Source organism: Propithecus coquereli, unplaced genomic scaffold (assembly GCF_000956105.1).
Source record: "Propithecus coquereli isolate 6110/MARCELLA unplaced genomic scaffold, Pcoq_1.0 Scaffold212, whole genome shotgun sequence".
NCBI classification, from domain to species: domain Eukaryota; kingdom Metazoa; phylum Chordata; class Mammalia; order Primates; family Indriidae; genus Propithecus; species Propithecus coquereli.
In genome coordinates, this window is record NW_012146301.1 from 1,530,136 (window position 1) to 1,548,107 (window position 17,972).

Consider the following 17,972-nt stretch of genomic DNA (forward strand, 5'->3'; position numbering starts at 1 on the left):
GGGGATCGGGGACCTCAGGCAGTGATACATGGCCCAGTTCCTAACAGGCCACAGACCAGGCTGTAAACTGGGGGTTGGGAACTGCGGTTCTGTAGGATACCTGACCTGTATTCTTCAAAAATACCATGTCACAGACTTCCAGATTAAAGGAGACAAGGGAGGCATGCTACTAAATGTAGTACATGATCCTGGGCTGGATTCTGCATTGGAAACAAAGTTTTTTAGTGAAAGGCCATTTTAGGATCAATTGATGAAATTGGACTGTAAATTGGACATTAGTATTAATTATTTTAAATTTCCAGGATTTGGTATATGCTGACTGTGGTTAGGAAAGAAAATATTCTTGCTTTTAGTAAATATACACCGAAGTATTAAGGGGAAAAGTGACGTGATGTGTGCGGCCACTCTTAAATGGCTCAGGACAATACATGGGAGCATGTGTGTGCATATGCACATGTGTTTGCATGTGTGTGTGTACAAAGAATGCAACCATGGCAAAATAACAATGGGTGAATCTGGGTGAAGAGGAAGAAGGGATTCTTGGTACTATTCTTGAAACTTTTCTAAGTTTTAAATTATTTCAAATTAGAAAGTTTTAAAAAAATCTGTGAAAGTTTGGAGGATTGCTGTAATAACATGTTGAAATTTCCTTCTGCCTGTGTTGTTTTCTTCTCAGCAAACAAAACAAATCGAGGTCAGCATTTCACAGTTGGTCACACCATCCAGGCCATCACCTCCCCATCCCTTGTCCCCAGTGTAAACAACTCCAGTCAGACCCAGGGCACCCAACCTCTGCGGCAAAACTGGGTCCTGCCTTTTTCTGGAACTCAGAAGGTGCCCCTGGGCGGGGCGCCCACTGCCACCCCTGGTTAGGCCACGAAAAGTGTTTTTCAGAGAAACCAACTGAATGTGCTGGATTAATTGATCCAGCCCCTCCACTTGCAGCTTCTCGACTCAGATTGATCATTTCAGCAACTCTTAGGGTTGACAGGTGGATTCCTTCTCTTCCACCTCCGTTAGAGAATTCCGGACATATGTTAGCCCTGTGGATAAGAAAATGAAGCCCAATAACTCAGCATTTGTAAGATCTTTATAGTAACAAGTTAAAAAACAAGATACTATTCTCAAATTCAGGTAAAAAGAAATATCAAAATTCTGTTATATTACTGTTTACTTGATATGACAGTGAGTCACATTCCTCACGGGGCAGCCGTTAACGATACAAGGTATTTAAAGGTGACATAATTCTTAGTTTGGCACTTTGAAAAAAGAAAGTGTCAAAAAGGGAGGATGAGAAGAATGTATGTGATTGAAGTCTTTAAGGTTTTTTTTTTTAAAATGAATCATTTTTCCTTGATCCTCCCAGAATGGCAACAGTGAGGTTAACATGTTATTGATACCAGTTTAAAACAGCATTTAATTCTTCCTTGCTCTGTGTTATGAGAAGTTGTAAATACATGAGAGGTTGTTTTCAACATATACTTTCTTATTCGTTGATTTTCCAAATCTTATTTTTCATGTTCCTTGATTATCCCAAAAATGACTGTTACAGACATCATTGCATTAAAGACACAAGGTTCTCACTGGCATTGTTTGTTCTGCAGGTTCTTGGTATTTTTTATGGTAGGTGCTGTAGAGATTGTAAAAGATAAAAAAGGTATTGTTCTTGCCCTCAAGATGTTTACAAAAAGTTTAGACATTTATGTGTTAATGTGTGATCTCTTGATTAGTTCATTGATGCCAGCCACTATCTAAAATATTACTTGTTAATAACATATTAAAATGGCTTAAATTAACAAAACCTTTTTAGGCTTAATTTTTCAATTAAATATGTTTGTATTTTCTTCATTTAAATATCAGAGTCATATAATTTTAATGCACTAAGAAGCTTAATAATTTTCTAAATCAAGAAAAATAGAAATGATTTTTTTTCTGCTATAAACAAACACATTAGGAATTTTAGTGACAGTTCTTCAAGGAAACCTCGTAGATGGGAAATGCATACCATGTACTTTGAAAACAAAATATTCTACGAGTATGCATCCTTTAATAAATCCAGTAATTTTAAATACAGCCATAGAAATCTTTTGCCACCTTTTCTACTTTTTCTGTCATTAAGATTCTGGATTTTTAATTCTTCAAAATCCATTCCTGTTGTTTGGTGACTAGACCTGTAGCCCCTTCGCAGTTCATCACCCCTTGGCGATGCCTTCTTAGCTAGCCCCTTTTAAGAACGTGCCAAAAAGGAGGTTGTGGTGGAGGCAGCTAGCACAAGGCCAGAGAGCAGTGCCTGGGCTATCGAACCCACAACAGGACGGCTGGAGGCGATCCTGGAAACCAAAGGGCAAAATGTGTGCTTGTGCCTTCTTTGTGCAGACATGTGGGGAGAAACATAGGAAGAAAAACCCAGAGATCACTGTCAGTTTTGCAGGACTTTCCAAGAAGTGCTCTGAGAGGTAGAAGACAGTATCTGGGAAAGAGAAGTCTAAATTTGATGAAATGACGGAAGTGCTCTGGTGGGCAAATAAAGGATGATGACCAGCTTGGGGAGACAAGAAAGGACCCTAATGTCCCCTAAAGACCACCATTCAGATTCCTTCAGGTCTGTTCAGAATTCCGCCCTGATATTCAGAAATCCACAGACCCTGGCATCACTGTTGGAGACATAGCAGGCAAGCCAGGTGAGCTGTGGGGTGACAAGTGACAGTGAGAAGCAGCCTTACCACAGGCAGCAAGGCAAGGAAGCTGCCAGAGAAATACAAGCAAGTATTGCCGACTAAGTCTCAAGGGACAAAGGGTCCTGCCAGAGTTGCCCAGAAAAAGGTGGAAGAGGAAGATGAGGAGGAAGAAGAATAAAAAACTGTTTATCTGTCAACAACAAAGAAGAACATGCCAAAACAAAGGTCCACTCAATAAATCCTTTTTAGTAATCAAATGTGCTCAGATATCTACTGTAATAAAAATTATCTATTTCTCTCTCTTTCCTTTTTTTAATGAGGTATTTTTATACTACACCCATACTCAGAATTAACAAATGAAATTTTTGTCATGTTTGCTTGAGATTTTTTTTTTAAACCAAAGGGGAAAAAAATTTAATGAAGTTTGTCTCTTTTGAATCCGCCTCAAGCTTGGAAAATGACCATTCAGGTGACATCAGACAAGGAAGTTAAATAAAACTAAACCAAAGCTAGGACTTAACAAAAGGAAGATGAACAAATTTCCGCTTCCTCTCTCCCATTCACGTCTTTCCTTCCTTTTAGTCAGCCAGCAACTACCAGCTGCCTGCTCTGTACCGGGCCAAACACTGCTAGGTTCTGGAAACACTGAGATAGATGAGGCAGAGTGTCCTGCCCGCAAGGAGTCCCAAGCCTCGGGCAGAGAGACAGGCAGGGGAACAGCCCTGTCGAGGTGTGCAGGTGCTGCTGAAGCTGAGAAAGGGCTGTCAGTGGGATGATGTTGCAGAGAAGGGGCCTGGGGACAAGGACATGGGAGTGGGAAGCCACAGGCAGGTGGGCTAGCATGGAGGAGACTGACAGGCCAGGAGCACTGCCTGGGTATTCTAGAAGCTGAGTGGGAAAGAGGCCAGGCAGGCCTCACATAAGCTGGGTGGACTTCCTCTGTTATGCTCTAGGCACTGAGGAACCATGAAGGATCTTATACGGGAAATGACATCACCAGGTTTCCCTGGAGGACAGCTAGACATGGAGGAAGAGGGGATTAGAATCGTAAGCACAGATGTGATTTCATCCGTCCCTGCCCAGGAAACACGGTGCAGCTGGGTGCTTAGAAGACTCTGACCCGGACAAGAGATGTTACTGCTTAGAACATTAATAACACTTTTATAACACATGTCGGCAGCCACAGTTACAGCAAATTTAGTGATAGATCTAATTGGTTTTTATTCACAATGTATGAATCAGGGCAGCCTCCATTCTAGAAAATGGAATGAGAGCTCCTACCGAGCAGTAGCAGAACAGTGGGGTTTGTAAAGTGGGAACAAGGAAACCGAGCAAAGAAACATAACTGATTGGTTAGAATCGAGGTACTTCAGATTGCTTTTTTTAAGGGTTAAAGCAGAGGGGACTACTTATGCTGACTCAGGTAGACTGGAATCTCCTGTTGGCTGCTTGTTCAAAGAGCTATCTGCTTCCTTAAAGGTTCAGTTGGATTATGTGGCATTTAGCACAAGTGACTCCATTTTGGTTTGATCTGGGCTGTTGGGGCCTAGTACAGGAGCTCAGTCTAAAACAGTGGCTCCCATAACTTTTGTTTAACACACATGACACACATCGTGTGGATTCCGTTTATATCCTCTGAGATTTCCATTAGCCCAAGTAGAGAGAGAATGGCTTTAAACCCACAAGATACTTCCAATCTTAACTGATAAATAACAAAATGTATTTAGTATCAGGGAATCCAAATCTTAGTGAGGTTCTCTCCTCTCTTCTCATCTCAGGCCTCCTTACCACTATCTCCAAAAAACCCACCTAAACTCCAAAATACCTTCTCAGAGCAGTCCCTTGTTAATATTTGTTTCAAGGCACACCTTGTACTTCTGCTTTGAAATGTTGTCATTGTCTGTACAGAATGTGTTCAGGGAAAAAAAAAAAATGAAATGTTGTCATTGCAGTGCTCTGGGTGTTGGTTTAGTGCCTCATGTGAAGTCAGGTTTCCCTGTAGATGGTGAGCTCCCTGACGGCTGAGACCAGGCCTGGCTTTTCCCCCAGCCCTCACAGAGCCTGACGTACGCAGGTACTCCAGCACCGGTTAGAAAAGGGCTGAAGTTGAAGGTGTGGTCAGTGAACTTCCCTTTTAGAACTATTGTTTTTACTTAAAAATGCACAGCCAAGGAAACAATCATTAGAGCAAATAGACAACTTACAGAATATAGAGAAAATATTTGCATGCTGTACATCCAATAAAGGGCTGATAACTATAATTTATAAAGAACTCAAGCAAATCAATAAAAAAAATCAAACAACCCCATTAAAAAGTGGACAAAAGACATGAACAGAAACTTTTCAAAAGAAGATAAACTAATGACCAAAAAACATGAAAAAATGCTTAATATCTCTAATCATCAGGGAAATGCAAATCAAAACCACAATGAGATATCACTTAACTCCAGTGAGAATGGCTTATATCAAAAAGTCCCAAAACAACAAATGTTGGCGTGGATGCGGAGAGATAGGAACACTCATCCATTGCTGGTGGGACTGCAAACTACTACAACCTCTATGGAAAGTAGTATGGAGATACCTCAAAGAACTAAAAGTTACCGTTTGACCCAGCAATCCTGCTACTGGGTATTTACCCAAAGGAAAAAAAGACATTCTATAAAATAGACACCTGTACTCGAATGTTTATAGCAGCACAATTCACAATTGCAAAGATGTGGAAACAACCCAAGTGCCCATCAATACATGAGTGGATTAATAAAATGTGGTATATGTATACCATGGAGTTCTACTTAGCCACAAAAAACAATGGTGATCTAGCACCTCTTGTATTATCCTGGATAGAACTGGAGATCATTCTTCTAAGTGAGATATCATAGGAGTGGAAAAACAAACACTTATGTGCACATAGTGGAAATAACGTTTATCAGAAATCAAGCAGGTGGGAGGGGGAGGAGGGGATGGGTAAATTCACACCTAACGTGTACAGTGCACACTATCTGGGGGATGGGCACGCTTGCAACTTAGACTCAAATGGTACAAATGCAATTTACGGAACCAAAACATTTGTACCCCCATAATATTCTGAAATTTTAAAAAAGAGTGGTACTACGTCAGATCTTTCCACTGCTAACTCTACTAGATTAGAAATGAGTTTTCTAATAAGCTGCCAAAGTTAGATTTGTTACAATGAAACATTGGGTAGCAATGAAATAATCAACCAACTTTTGTGGGTGCCTCATTCTTCTGGGTACTGTAACAGGTGTATGCAAAGGAGCTTATCCAGACCTCACTGAGGACCTGCTACGAACCAGCCCCTGACCATGCAGCAGGAGTGCAAAGACGCGGAGCCACAGGCAGCCCAGAGCCAGACAGGGACATGAAACAACCAGGGACCGTTCATTCAGCCAACAGGTGTGAGAAGGGGATTCAGCAGTTCACAGAAGGAAGAGAGATGTCGGGTGACAGGGAAGGAGAACCTGTACTGCCCCACAGGGAGCTTGCAGTGTGAGGGAGGAGCAGCTGCTGTCAACAAGTGGCAGGTGCTGGTTATGACGTGAGCGCAGGGGCAGCATGCCTGGCTTCTCCAGCGGGGTGTGCGTGCCGCCCCACATGCAACTTGAGATCAGCATTGGGTGGGGGCCGCCTTTAGGTGGTCATTGCTCTCTGCAATCGTCAGAATTTGGGAAGTAAGAACCCAAAAAACCATTTGTTTTTGACACCCTTAGCTAAAGGGAAGTTGAAGAAAACCGCAGTTGTATTTAAACAAGCCAGGCAGAGGTGTATTCCACTGCGGGGAGTTGTTAGAGATCTTTTTGGAACCAACGCCCCATTTTGCTAGTGTCAAAGAGGCGTTGAACTGCCAGTGGAGTGCCAAAGCGGAATTCCATTCGTTTTCTTGAGTAAGAATTATCATGAGATATTAGGGACACATATCCCAATCACAGAAGATGTGTAAAAGTAAAAAATTTTTAAAAGGAAAGGAAAACTGGTATAGATCCGTCTCCATCTCTGGAGGATTTTTTTCTCATTCAGTGCAGTCTGTCTTTGAAAAGCATGTTGTAGGAAAAACATATTCCTCTTTGCTCTCTTATGGAACATTGTCAGGTGACGGTGACAGTGCTCTCGTGATGGTGACAGTGCTCTCGTGATGGTGACAGTGCTCTTGTGGTTCTTTCCTGCCTTCTTCCCCTGTCTGGTCAGCCAGCTGTGGGGCTGTGTCACTCCGGGGCCTGCGAGGGCCACTGATGCAAAGCAGCTGACAGCATCACGATTTGCTCCGTTGGGGCACCCTCAACATGTCCAAAAGTGGGTTTCCATCCCAGAGAGGAGGCGGAGCTAGGATTTACTGTTGCTGCAGTACCAGCTGCTGCTTGGTAGCCTTTAAATCGTATTATCTCTGAACCTTACCTCTGGAAGTCAAGCTTTCAGTTACGGAACACAGGCCTTGGATGTTGCATTTGGAGAACTTTAGTGTCTGTGAATAAGTAGATGCGGAAGACAGGAACATGTAGCACCCTGTTTGGAGATTAACCCGACTATAGCTGGTTTCTAAATGAAGTTAGAGGAAAGGATCATTGAGATTTGGGGGCTAGGAACCAAACTGTACTTTAATCTGATGTTTTGTGGTGAGGACTTTTAGGCAGAAACTTCCTGTGATGCCCGAGCAGAAGGAGGAAGCTACTGTGCTCTGAAATGGAGAGGGAATGTTGAAAGACTTTTTAGGAAGTTCCTAAGGGGCATTTTTTAAATTTTCCAGACTACTGCAAACCCAGGCAACCCAGCACTATCAAGACACAAAGCATGCCTTGTTCTGCCATTAGCTCTGCTCAAATCAGAAAAGGTACCTTTCGGAGCGTGTTCTTTTGCAGAGTTCTGTGTTTCCCCAGCTTTCCCATTTTGTCCTCCAGATGCTTGTTGGTCCTTTTCGCCCCCCAGATACATAGCTAAACATACCCACTTTCACAGTGAGCCTTCTCTAGCCGGTGCTGAGCCTATGTGTGTATTTATAAAGACTTATCATTCTTGACCAACGAAGGATATAAAGCCAATAAAGCAGAAGCATATTAAAGGGAATGTGGAAAACAAAAGCTGGGGATGGTTTTGTCACATTGCAAAGCCTCTGAACTGAGGCCTGAGGGCTTAGGAGGGAGAGATGGTCACAACCCTGGCCCAGTTGCTCTGCAGTGGGATGATAATTATCATAAGAGGTGATGTTTATTGAGCACCTGTTGTGTGCCAGCCACTGTCTGAGCCTCTCTCATATCATACACACCTCTTAGCCCCAAAACTGAGAAAACTGAGAGCTAGACCTTTGGTCCCTGCCTAAGGTCACACCAGGCTGACTCAGGGCTCTACCCTGATGGCTGGGCTGGTTCTCCTGCTCTACAGTCAGACCAAGGGGGCTGCCAGCCTCCCCCGAATCTTTGCTTTAAGGAAACATGAACCTCTGGTTTTTTTCTATACAGGCTGAGTATCCCTTATCTGAAATTCTTGGAACTAAAAGTGTTTCAAATTGTGGATTTGTTTGGATTTTGGAATATTTGCATATAAATAGATATCTTGGTGATGGGACCCCAGTCTAAACATGAAATTCTTTTATGTTTCATACATACCTTATACACATAGCCTGAAGGTAGTTTGATAATTATAAATAATATTGTGCATGAAACAAATTTTGTGTACGTTAAAGCCTCAGAAAGCAAAGATGTCACTACCTCAGCCACCCATTCTGTGGTTGTTTGGCGTCACCGTGATTCCTCTCTTAAGCAATCATAGTCTTAAACTTATTCACATGTAAGTACTTAACAGTAAAAAATATGACATACCATTAATACAGTGAAAAAATAATGTGTTTGGGGTCACTAAGCAGCTAGTAGCATCACCTGAGTACTGTCTCAGCTGTCAGACAACAGCAACAAGAAACGATGGCAGGTGCTCAGTCTCCACCTACCATGCTGTGTTTTTATTAAGAGGCTACTGTACACTGTATTTTTTTTTCTTAGGTGAGAAGAAACCTGAGGGACCAGGAGGTGGGTTCTCTAGGGATGAGGAACCATTCTGCTGGATGATTCTTTAAAATGATTCCTCCAGAGCTATCTGGCCTCATTAACAGCGTTCTTTGTCTTGAAGTCCCTCTTAGATCTTATAAACTGACGTAGTTCTTGTTCCATTATGAATGCACCCTGACTGCTCTAGTCCTTCACTAAGCCCATCACACATGTTCACCGTGTCGTCTATAGGCGCTTCCCTACAGTGTTCCCAACGTCATCTTCATCATCGCTATTACCGCAGTCACTTTGCCTCGGAACCGTTTCAGCTCATTCACCATCCATCAGTGAATGAACAACTGGCGCCTCATTATCGACGTGAGAAGCTTCTTCGATGTGCACTTGTTCCAGTTTACTGCTGCACTCCGAAGGTGTCTTTTTTGCCTATGTAAGAAGGTCAGATATCATTCTGTATTCTCACTTGGCATACAGAATCCTTCAAAGTCACTACCTTGTTAATCATCACCACTGAATACAGTCCCAGGCCGCAGGTTGTGTGAGACATGCACGACTGTGTCTTTAGTCTCTGTGTTCCCAGCTTGGCAACAGCACATGGGCATCCTTCACGCTCACTCCTTTTGAGACCCTTCCACACCCACACCTCTGTTCACTGCTGCTAGCATGCCGTTCAGGTAAACGTTTTTATCTTTACTCTTCATTGATCTAAGAGTACCCTGGTAACATGGGTGAATTAATGAATTAATGAAATCACATTGGGAGAAAGTGTTTGGTATAAACAATATTTTTGATGAGCATTTCAGCTGGAGGATGAGCAGAACAGTTGTCAAGAAGTAACAAAATCTTGCAGTTGTCCTCCAGTCCAGCTTCCCTGTGGTGAGCACAAGCAGCTGCTACAAAATGCTTGGGACACCAGTCAGAAAAGATGTCCCTGGTGATCCATGCCTTTTGTTAGCAACATAATGGACTTGTAAGAAATCTACGCCTTGAAAGCAGCGAAGACACAAGCTTTGCTTACACTCGTGCATGCCTGCTGCATGAGCACGTCCCAGCACAGTCATTTTGTCCTCAGCGCCCTTCATTCCTGCATGGGGTGCTGTAGTCAGTGTCTTTCTGGGGCAGTAACACCAAACAGTGATGTTTCGTCAGCATCATAGACTTGTTCTGGCAAGTTTTCGTCAGTGATGAGCTTGGCACACTCGTCAATGAACTTCTCTTCTGCTTCTTGATCAGCGGATACTTCATCACCACAAATCTTTAAAAATTTACTGCCATGTTTTTTTCTTAAATTTCTGCAACCAGCCTGTTGAATATTCCCAGTTCCCTTCAATTTTCAGTTTATCGTGGTATCTTTGCTCGTTTCATGATCAGCATGCCATTCAGTGTCGTGTGTTCACTGCGACACTGACAGGTCCAGCGAGATCTTCATTTTTAACTTTATGAGGTGTTTTTCTATTTTTCGCTAACTTCTGTTCATCACTTTCAGCATAGAATTTCAACAGTTTATCCTTCTGTTTCTTCAGATTTCGTGCTGTGGTCATTCCAACACCACAGTCTTCGATAAGGCGTCTCACACTGACATGGCTGCCCAGGGTCTCCAGCCGCGTGACTTTCTGTGCTCTGGAGAAACATAAATGCTTCCTCTTTTTCTTATCACTGATACCCATAGAGGGATCTGCTGACATTTGTGACATTTTCAACAATATCTGTACACCACAGAGCAGAGAATAAGCAAAACAACGTGTAGTGCACGTGGGTCTTGGCCCTGTGTGGGGCATCCTGGGGAACCCACGCCCCACCATAGCACGTGAGCACACCTGGCATGTGCAGCCTCCGTATGTGCCATTTTGTCTCCCTGCTGGGCTTGCACAGGGGAATCTGGGTGTTCCTGGAAAGAACATATTGCAATCGAAGGGAACTGAGAGGGTCTTTCTTCCCTTGGAGACACTGAATAAACTGTGTGTTGTGCATCTGCATTTGACTGCCACCTGTCACAAGAGGTCAGGGGTGGAATTTTCCATTTGTGGTGTCACATCAGCACTCAGAAAGTTTCAGATTTTGATGTATTTTGGATTTTTGGATTGGGATGTTGAACCTGTATTTTGCTTGTCTGACTATGGGTGTATGCAGGCCCCAATTTTATCTTTCTGCCACTTGAGCACGGGAGTTGATGCCTCACATGCTAATAAGCCTTTCACTCAAGAGACAGTAGCGAACTGCACTGGGGTTGGGTGAGTTGGGCTTCTCTGGGCAGATAAATACCAAAGTCACAGCAGCAATGTTTAGCATCCGCCAAAGAGAGCTGCAGCCGTCTGTTGTCTGTGTTGCTGGGTTTTGTTCCAGTTCTTATCATCTGAACTGTAAACCACTGAAACTTCCGGAAGAAAGGACAGCAGGGGACACTCGGCCTAGTGGCAGGGCTGTGGGTGTCACGTCCCATCCCTCCTCGTATTCGCTAGCCGGTTATCAACCTCGTGCCTGAGCCCAAACATTCAGTTCCGTGTGTCCGTGGGTGTTTTGTTTTGGGTGCTGGGGGAAACTCACAGACACCCTTTCCTAGTGTAATTGTTCTTGTTTTAAAAGAACTGTGCTATCATAGCACCATTGCTACTTAGTAATTTTTTTTAATCTGGTAAAAATACCAAGTCAATCAGCAGTGAAAATTCTCTAATCACACTTATCGTCTCACCCCCCCGAAAGTACATAAAACTCTGAAGCTTTGGCTAACGGGGCGTGGTCGGCAACCCTCGGAGGACAAAGAGCCAGCTGCTGCAAGCCTGTAGCGGCAGACACTCTTGTGCCAAGACCTGTGAAAAGCTGGGCTCAGCTGTCAAAACCAGCACCGGAGCATGTGTGGTTGTTCACGAGTGAGAGAGAATGAACTGGGAAGGAAGTCTCACACCCAGAGAAAGTTTTCGTTCTCACGCCAGGACATCACTCATGTGACTTAGGACACAGCCCAGCCATCCCAGACCTGAGGGACTCCTCCCTGTCCAGGGGGCATGCAGTCCAAGCCACTGCTCAGTCTTGCTGGCCTTGGTGACCGGCCCATCATCTGCATCTTCTGGATTCCAAACCAAATTCATAGCCCATGGAGGGAAACCTCAGGCAGTGGCCTTACTCTCCCACCTAGTCTAGATTCATGCTCCATCAGCTCCAGATTATGAGTCATGATTTACCAAATCCCCGAGTTGCCAAATGTGGACAGCAGATAGGTTTGTTCCTACCGGCTAGGTGCAAAGATGCAGCCAGTCCTCAGCTAGGCTTGCAGTACTAAAGGTGACAGAAAAGTGATGGTAAAGGTGGCCTTTTCCAGTCCATTTAAAGTCATTGAGATTGGCCATGGCATCACGGTGGTGGATAACAGACAGGAGGGTAGAGCCACCAACTCGTGATGTCCTAAGTTATCTCCCCCAATGCCAGTGTTCTGTAAATGGAAACGATTGAAATAAACATAATAAAAGGTTGCTTCAACCCAAGAATGGAGAGACTGCCTACATCAGAGGGGTTTTTTCCTTCCTCGTGACATGTATCCAACCCTGCGCCCCAGCCCCTCTCCCTGCACGGCCTGACGGAGCTCGAGAAAGCACGGGAGTGACACTCCCTTCAGAATGCTCCTACAGAGAGGGAAAGTGTGAATTCTGAAAGTCAAATGGCAGAATTGCTGTTTCATGTCTGGCAGAAGCCTAAACAGATTACCAAGCAGATGACTTGCGAACATTCAAAAGATTGCTATGGTCTAAGGACACCAAACTCATCCTGTTAACACAGGATATCACCAAGACATTTGTGAATATCTCATCGCCTTAAGAGATGTGTTGTTGACATGGGTAATAATGATAATATGAATCGGGTTTGAAACTGGTTGAACTGTTGATTGACCACTTGAACACTCAGGGAGGTCTCTCATGAGTTCTGGGCTCTGTCTTTGATCTGGCCTGTTTCACGTTTTCATCAGTAATAACTTAAATGAAGTCATAGAGGTTTGCTCATCAAATTCGGACATGACAAAAGTTTGAGGGAGATGATTAACATAGTAGACAACAAAATTAAAATTGAATAATTCATTATGATTGGCTAGAAAACAGACGGAATTTGGCAGAGATGTGTACAGTCCTATACCTAGAAAATCAAGGTAGGATCTAAGAAACCTGGCTTGAGAGCACTTTTTGTGAAAATTCCTGAGGGCTTTAGCAGACCCCAGCTTGACTGGCCACACCAGGATGATGCAGTTCACTACACAAGAGCATGGACACGCTTGTCCACACACGTGTGCACCTAGTCATCATTGCTCCACTGTGATCATCGAAGCAAAGGTTTGAGATCATGGGGAGGCCACTGCCTCCCTGCCCATCAAGCTGGTCAGACCATGCCCATGGTGCTGCACTTGGTCCTGGGCACCGTGGTGTGAGATGGCGCACACACACGGGAGAGTGCGGAAAGGGAGGGACTGGGCTGAAGTTCGGTGCTGGATCCTGAAATGCAAGAATGAGCAAAAGCAGCCCTGGCCTCATCCTAAGAGTTTGCAGCACAGTGGCAGGGCGAAGCCATCCACCCACAAATGCAGCCCCAAGGAGCCCAGGACAGAGGGCACTGGCACCTCAAAGACTCCTGCTATAGGGTCCTCCTGCTCTGGGAGACGTGGGGAAGGGCAGGTGCACAGGGGTCCCACAGGTCAAGGGCAAAGGCAAGAGCTTCCCGGGCATAGGAAGCAACACAGCCAGGGTGGGAGCTAAGGTGCCCTCATAGGCCAGAGGTGATGCAGGAGCCGGGGCGTTGGCCCAGAGAAGCAAATGGATTGAAGAGGTGGAGGAGTGGCCATCACCCTCAAAGGGCCTCACCTAGGAAAGCGGGATAGGGTTGCTTTCACCTAGTTCAAAATTAGGACCCATGTAGCCCCCCAGATGGCAGCTCGTGAGAGGCAGATCCTGCTCCGCGTGAGGAGTGACTTTCCCTCTGGGCAGCAGAGCTGCCCTCGTGCCCTGCAGCCATCTGGCAGTGAGGGAAAGCGCTCAGCTGCAGCTGGTGTTCTGAAAATGTGGGTCTTGCCTGGGTGGGAAAAGAAACTGGAAGGTTTCTGCGTTCTCTCCATGCTGTCCATCAGCCCTGGGCAGTTGAGTGTGAGTCACCTATGGGCGCCATAGGTCACACGTGCTGGCCCACCGCCTCCCTCTTGCTCTCCTGAAAGCAGCCCTTCCCACGGTGCAGGCTGGTCTCAGAAGGCACCTGTCGGCTCTTTCTGATCACAGCCACAGTGAGAAATGCAGCCCACTGCATGAGACCACATACTGAGAGCTGAAATGGAAGTTTCTGGAAGGAACTCCCTTACTAGGTGCAGTTTTTAATCCTAGTCTTAATCCATTAATGAGACGGATGATGTCCTCAGTTTGAAAAAACACTGGCTGGAACTCAGCTTCTGAGAAGTGTCCCCTGCATGCCCCTGTTCCCTCTCAACTCTTCCCTAAGGCTTTCGGGGGAGGAGGGTCTGAGTGTCCAGGCCTCGTGGTCACTTCGCTCTGCACCTTTCTTAGTCACCTAGGCCCCGCCCACGGCTGCCCCCCCAGCCACCCCCGCATCGCACCACCCACTCCCACACACCCCTTGGGGTCCCCTGAGGAAAGGAAGTATTGGGCCTCTTCTCTTCCACCGTGTAGCACCAAGTACTTTGCTTTCTATTAGAAAGAAAAATTAGAAACCATGACTAAGTCTTCAGGTCAGCCTACAAAAGCCTCTTTAGGGCGCAAATTGCCAAAAATCTCAACATTTACAAGAGTATCATCTTCTATGTTATTGTAAGTGCAGTATATTTTAATATAAGTAGAAAAAATAGATTCCTGTGGCTGGTCTGGAACCGTAAATATTTTTATAATACGGTCTTAATCGGGAAAACAGGTACGAACACGCTTTAGAAACAATGCCTATTTCACCATTGGAGAGTGCCTGTATGGAAAAGTACAGGAAACTTCTCTATTCACAGAATCGGGATTTGTGGTCCAAAAAATGTAAGCCTGCCTCTCCCTGGCCCTGGTGGCTTTCCCTGCCTCCCTGGGCTGCTACCCCAGGCTTAGCCCCTGTGCACCTGGCTGCTACTGCTGCAGAAGCCCAGGCTGCGACGGTGCTCAGGAAATGCAGCAGCTGTCAGGAGGGCCCAAGTACACCGTCCCAACTGTGTGACACCAAGGGCTGAAAGTGCACTGTTACCATCGGGCATGAAACTTGCAGAATGCAGTCGTGCTCATGCATATGGAAACACGACTTTCCTGAGTTTTTCCTCGGGAATCAGACTTGACCCTAAGGAGTGTGGCCTGGCGGTGAGCTCAGGGCTCCTTGTGCTGACCTGCTCTGAGGCCTGGTCCCAGCAGGTCACTTGAACCGCAGAAGCCTTATTTCATTGTCTATAAAATAGAGATTGCATGAGGTAGTGCATATGTATTGGTTACATACAGTAAGCATTAAAAAATTTGCACCTGTGATAATTGTTAAACATCACATTTCACACTGAAATGAAAAATCGGGGAAGGGGGTGTTTGTTTGTTTGTTTTTTGAGACAGAGTCTCACTGTGTTGCCCGGGCTAGAATTCCGTGGCATCATCCTAGCTCACAGCAACCTCAAACTCCTGGGCTCAAGCGATCCTCCTGCCTCAGCCTCCCACTGTGTAGCTGGGACTACAGGCATGCGCCACCATGCCCGGCTAATTTTTTCTATGTATTTTTAGTTGTCCAATTAATTTCTTTCTAATTTTAGTAGAGACGGGGGTCTCGCTCTTGCTCAGGCTGGTTTCAAACTGCTGAGCTCAAACAATTCGCCCGCCTTGGCCTCCCAGAGAGCTAGGATTACAGGCGTGAGCCACCGCGCCCAGCCTATTTGTTTTTTAATAAGTTTGACGTTTGCTACAAAACTCATGTAACAGTCTGGGCCCGGTGGGTAAACGGCAATGTTGTCAGCCTCTTAGGTGTCTGCTCTGTCTGCTTGCAGGTTGCCCGGCTCATGGAGATGGGGTTTTCCAGAGGTGATGCTTTGGAAGCCCTGAGAGCTTCAAATAATGACCTCAACGTGGCCACCAACTTCCTGCTGCAGCACTGATGGTCTGAGGCCAACACTGGGACCAGCCCAGCTGCTGAATGACAGGGGCATGGCCCTGCCACCAAATCAGCCTGGAGGACCAGGCACCTCTGGCACTGATGTGCTCGTGGGGAGAGGGTGGTCCACCCCTGCCCTTTACTCCAAGATCGTTACTGTTATAGTATCAAAATAAGTTTGCCTTTAAATTAGCATGTATTTTCTATCTTTATTTTTTTATTGGGCATTTTCCCTAGTTTGGAGAATCATCACTCATTCCTAATGTGTTGAAAATGCGTTAAAATTGCGGATTCCTGCCGACGGTTGAGCAGCACTCCGGATGGGGAATTGCTGCCGTGGCAATCTCCCTACTGCCACGCGTCATCCTGCACACCGCCTGGTTGTGATCATCAAGACGGGGAGAGCAGAACGTTATTTCGGAAAGGACATGTCAGATCATTCTTGATGGACTTTTTTTTATCTCTTTCTTTTCCTCAAACGTGTTTTCAAATCCCGGTGGCTGGTCAGTGTCCACACTTCCAGGGGCTGAGGGAGGAACGGGGAGCTAACTCCCATTCCAGGCTGCTCCGGCCCAGGGGACTTGTCCCAGTTCCTTCTCCCCACACCTATTAAAAAATGGTAATCAAGTACCGATTTAAGGTTCTGGAATTCTCCATGAAAATTAACTGGGGTAATTTGCTCAGAATATCCAGTTAGCCACTCAGGTAGGGGTGAAATGGGACAGAGAGAGCAGTAGGCTTCTGGAGCCATGCGGCTGACTAGAGAGCACAGTGCAGGCTCAGCCCTAGAAGAGAGACGGTCCCTTGCTCACCCCATCCCCACTACAGGCTCACAGCCAGTCCCTCTGGCAGCTGCTTCTCCCCGAGCCCTGGGCCTTGACCCCACATGGCGGGAGGCAGAGCAGACTGTGGAGGGCGGGGTGGACCATCATAAGCACGAAAAGATCCGAAGCGAGTTGACTGTTAGGATGTGAGGAAATTGTGCAACTGTTATGTTCTGCAAAATGGGCAGCAGTGTATCAAATTGATGCGAATTTAGATGTGCGATACTTAATAAAGTTTTTAATGTGTTTTACTTTTTGGTATTTTTCAGTGGACTTAATCTGAACAAAATTTTGTTCTAGACTGTACATTTACCACAAAAAAATTTTTTGCCAGACTGCTCATCTTTCTTCAGAAGACTTGAGTGCTTTTTTGAAGTGAGTGAAGCACTTTTGTTCCTGTAAGTGACACCGCCCACGGAACACCCCAGGTCAGTGGCATTACATGTGAAAACCTGGAACCTTGGCTTCACTGAGGCCCTCTTCTTAGGCTGGTGAGGGCCATCGGGCTGCTGGGAATGGGGATTGATGTGACTTTCCAGGAGCCCAGCTGGTCCCAAGCACAGGCCCCTACTTCAGTCTGAGTTGCCCTGGGTCAGGTCAAAGGAAGAGTTGACGGTAGCACAGATGTCCCCAACCTCATTCACTGAGCAAGGCACAGTCAAGACAGCCTGAGAGCGTGCTGCTTGAAGACATGAGAGTCTAGGCCTTGAGGCAAGTTGAAATCCACCCTCGGTACTCCCCTGTGCAAAGACACAGGCAAAGAACAACTTGTATCCAAAAGTAACACCATCTCTTGTCTTCCTTCTCACCTTCAGAAGGCACCCAGCAAGGTAAAACCAAACCAGAAGCAAAGTCCTCACAGGAGGGGTGTGGGGGGGAAATGCCCGGTTGTTACTATCACTAATTAGAGGCCTCCATTCAAAATTATTAACCACAGCAGTTCTTGTTTGTTTGCTAATCAGGATTCCCTCCTGAGTGTGGTTACGTTTCATAGATCTTTGTCCTTCCCACAGGAACCTTAGTGACCCTCTGTTTCAGTCCTTCAGTGCAGAGAGGAGAGGACAGAGGCCCTAAATAGTGGCAAAGCTGGGAGACACCCACGGGTTTTTTCTGAGTCCTTCCAGCCTCTTTCCCAGGTCCTTACAGCTGCCAAGTCCTCACCTTCCCATTGGTGGCCTGAGATTTTCCACCCTTGTCATGCAGCTGCCAGCCCCTTCTCTGCTTTCATACCCAGCCTCTGGCCCATCTCGCACACAGTCTGCCCTCGCTCCTGCCACGTGTTCCTTGCCTTGCTGGCGTTCCCGTCGCTGACCCAGTCTTGCTTCCTGCAAACCCTGACACACTGCAGCCATCCACCTTAGGACTTTGGAGTGCCTGAGAAC

General features: G+C 45.8%; 1 protein-coding gene across 1 annotated transcript in view; it reads left to right on the top strand.

Moving 5' to 3' along the window:
* Window positions 1–16,807, top strand: part of UBAC2 (UBA domain containing 2) — a 175,336-nt gene extending 158,529 nt beyond the window's left edge. Inside the window, exon 9 of the mRNA XM_012644452.1 lies at window positions 15,663–16,807. Coding sequence (XP_012499906.1) covers window positions 15,663–15,770 — 108 coding nt within the window. The 3' untranslated portion in view covers window positions 15,771–16,807. The remainder of the gene's footprint in view (window positions 1–15,662) is intronic.
* Window positions 16,808–17,972: the final 1,165 nt, after the last annotated feature.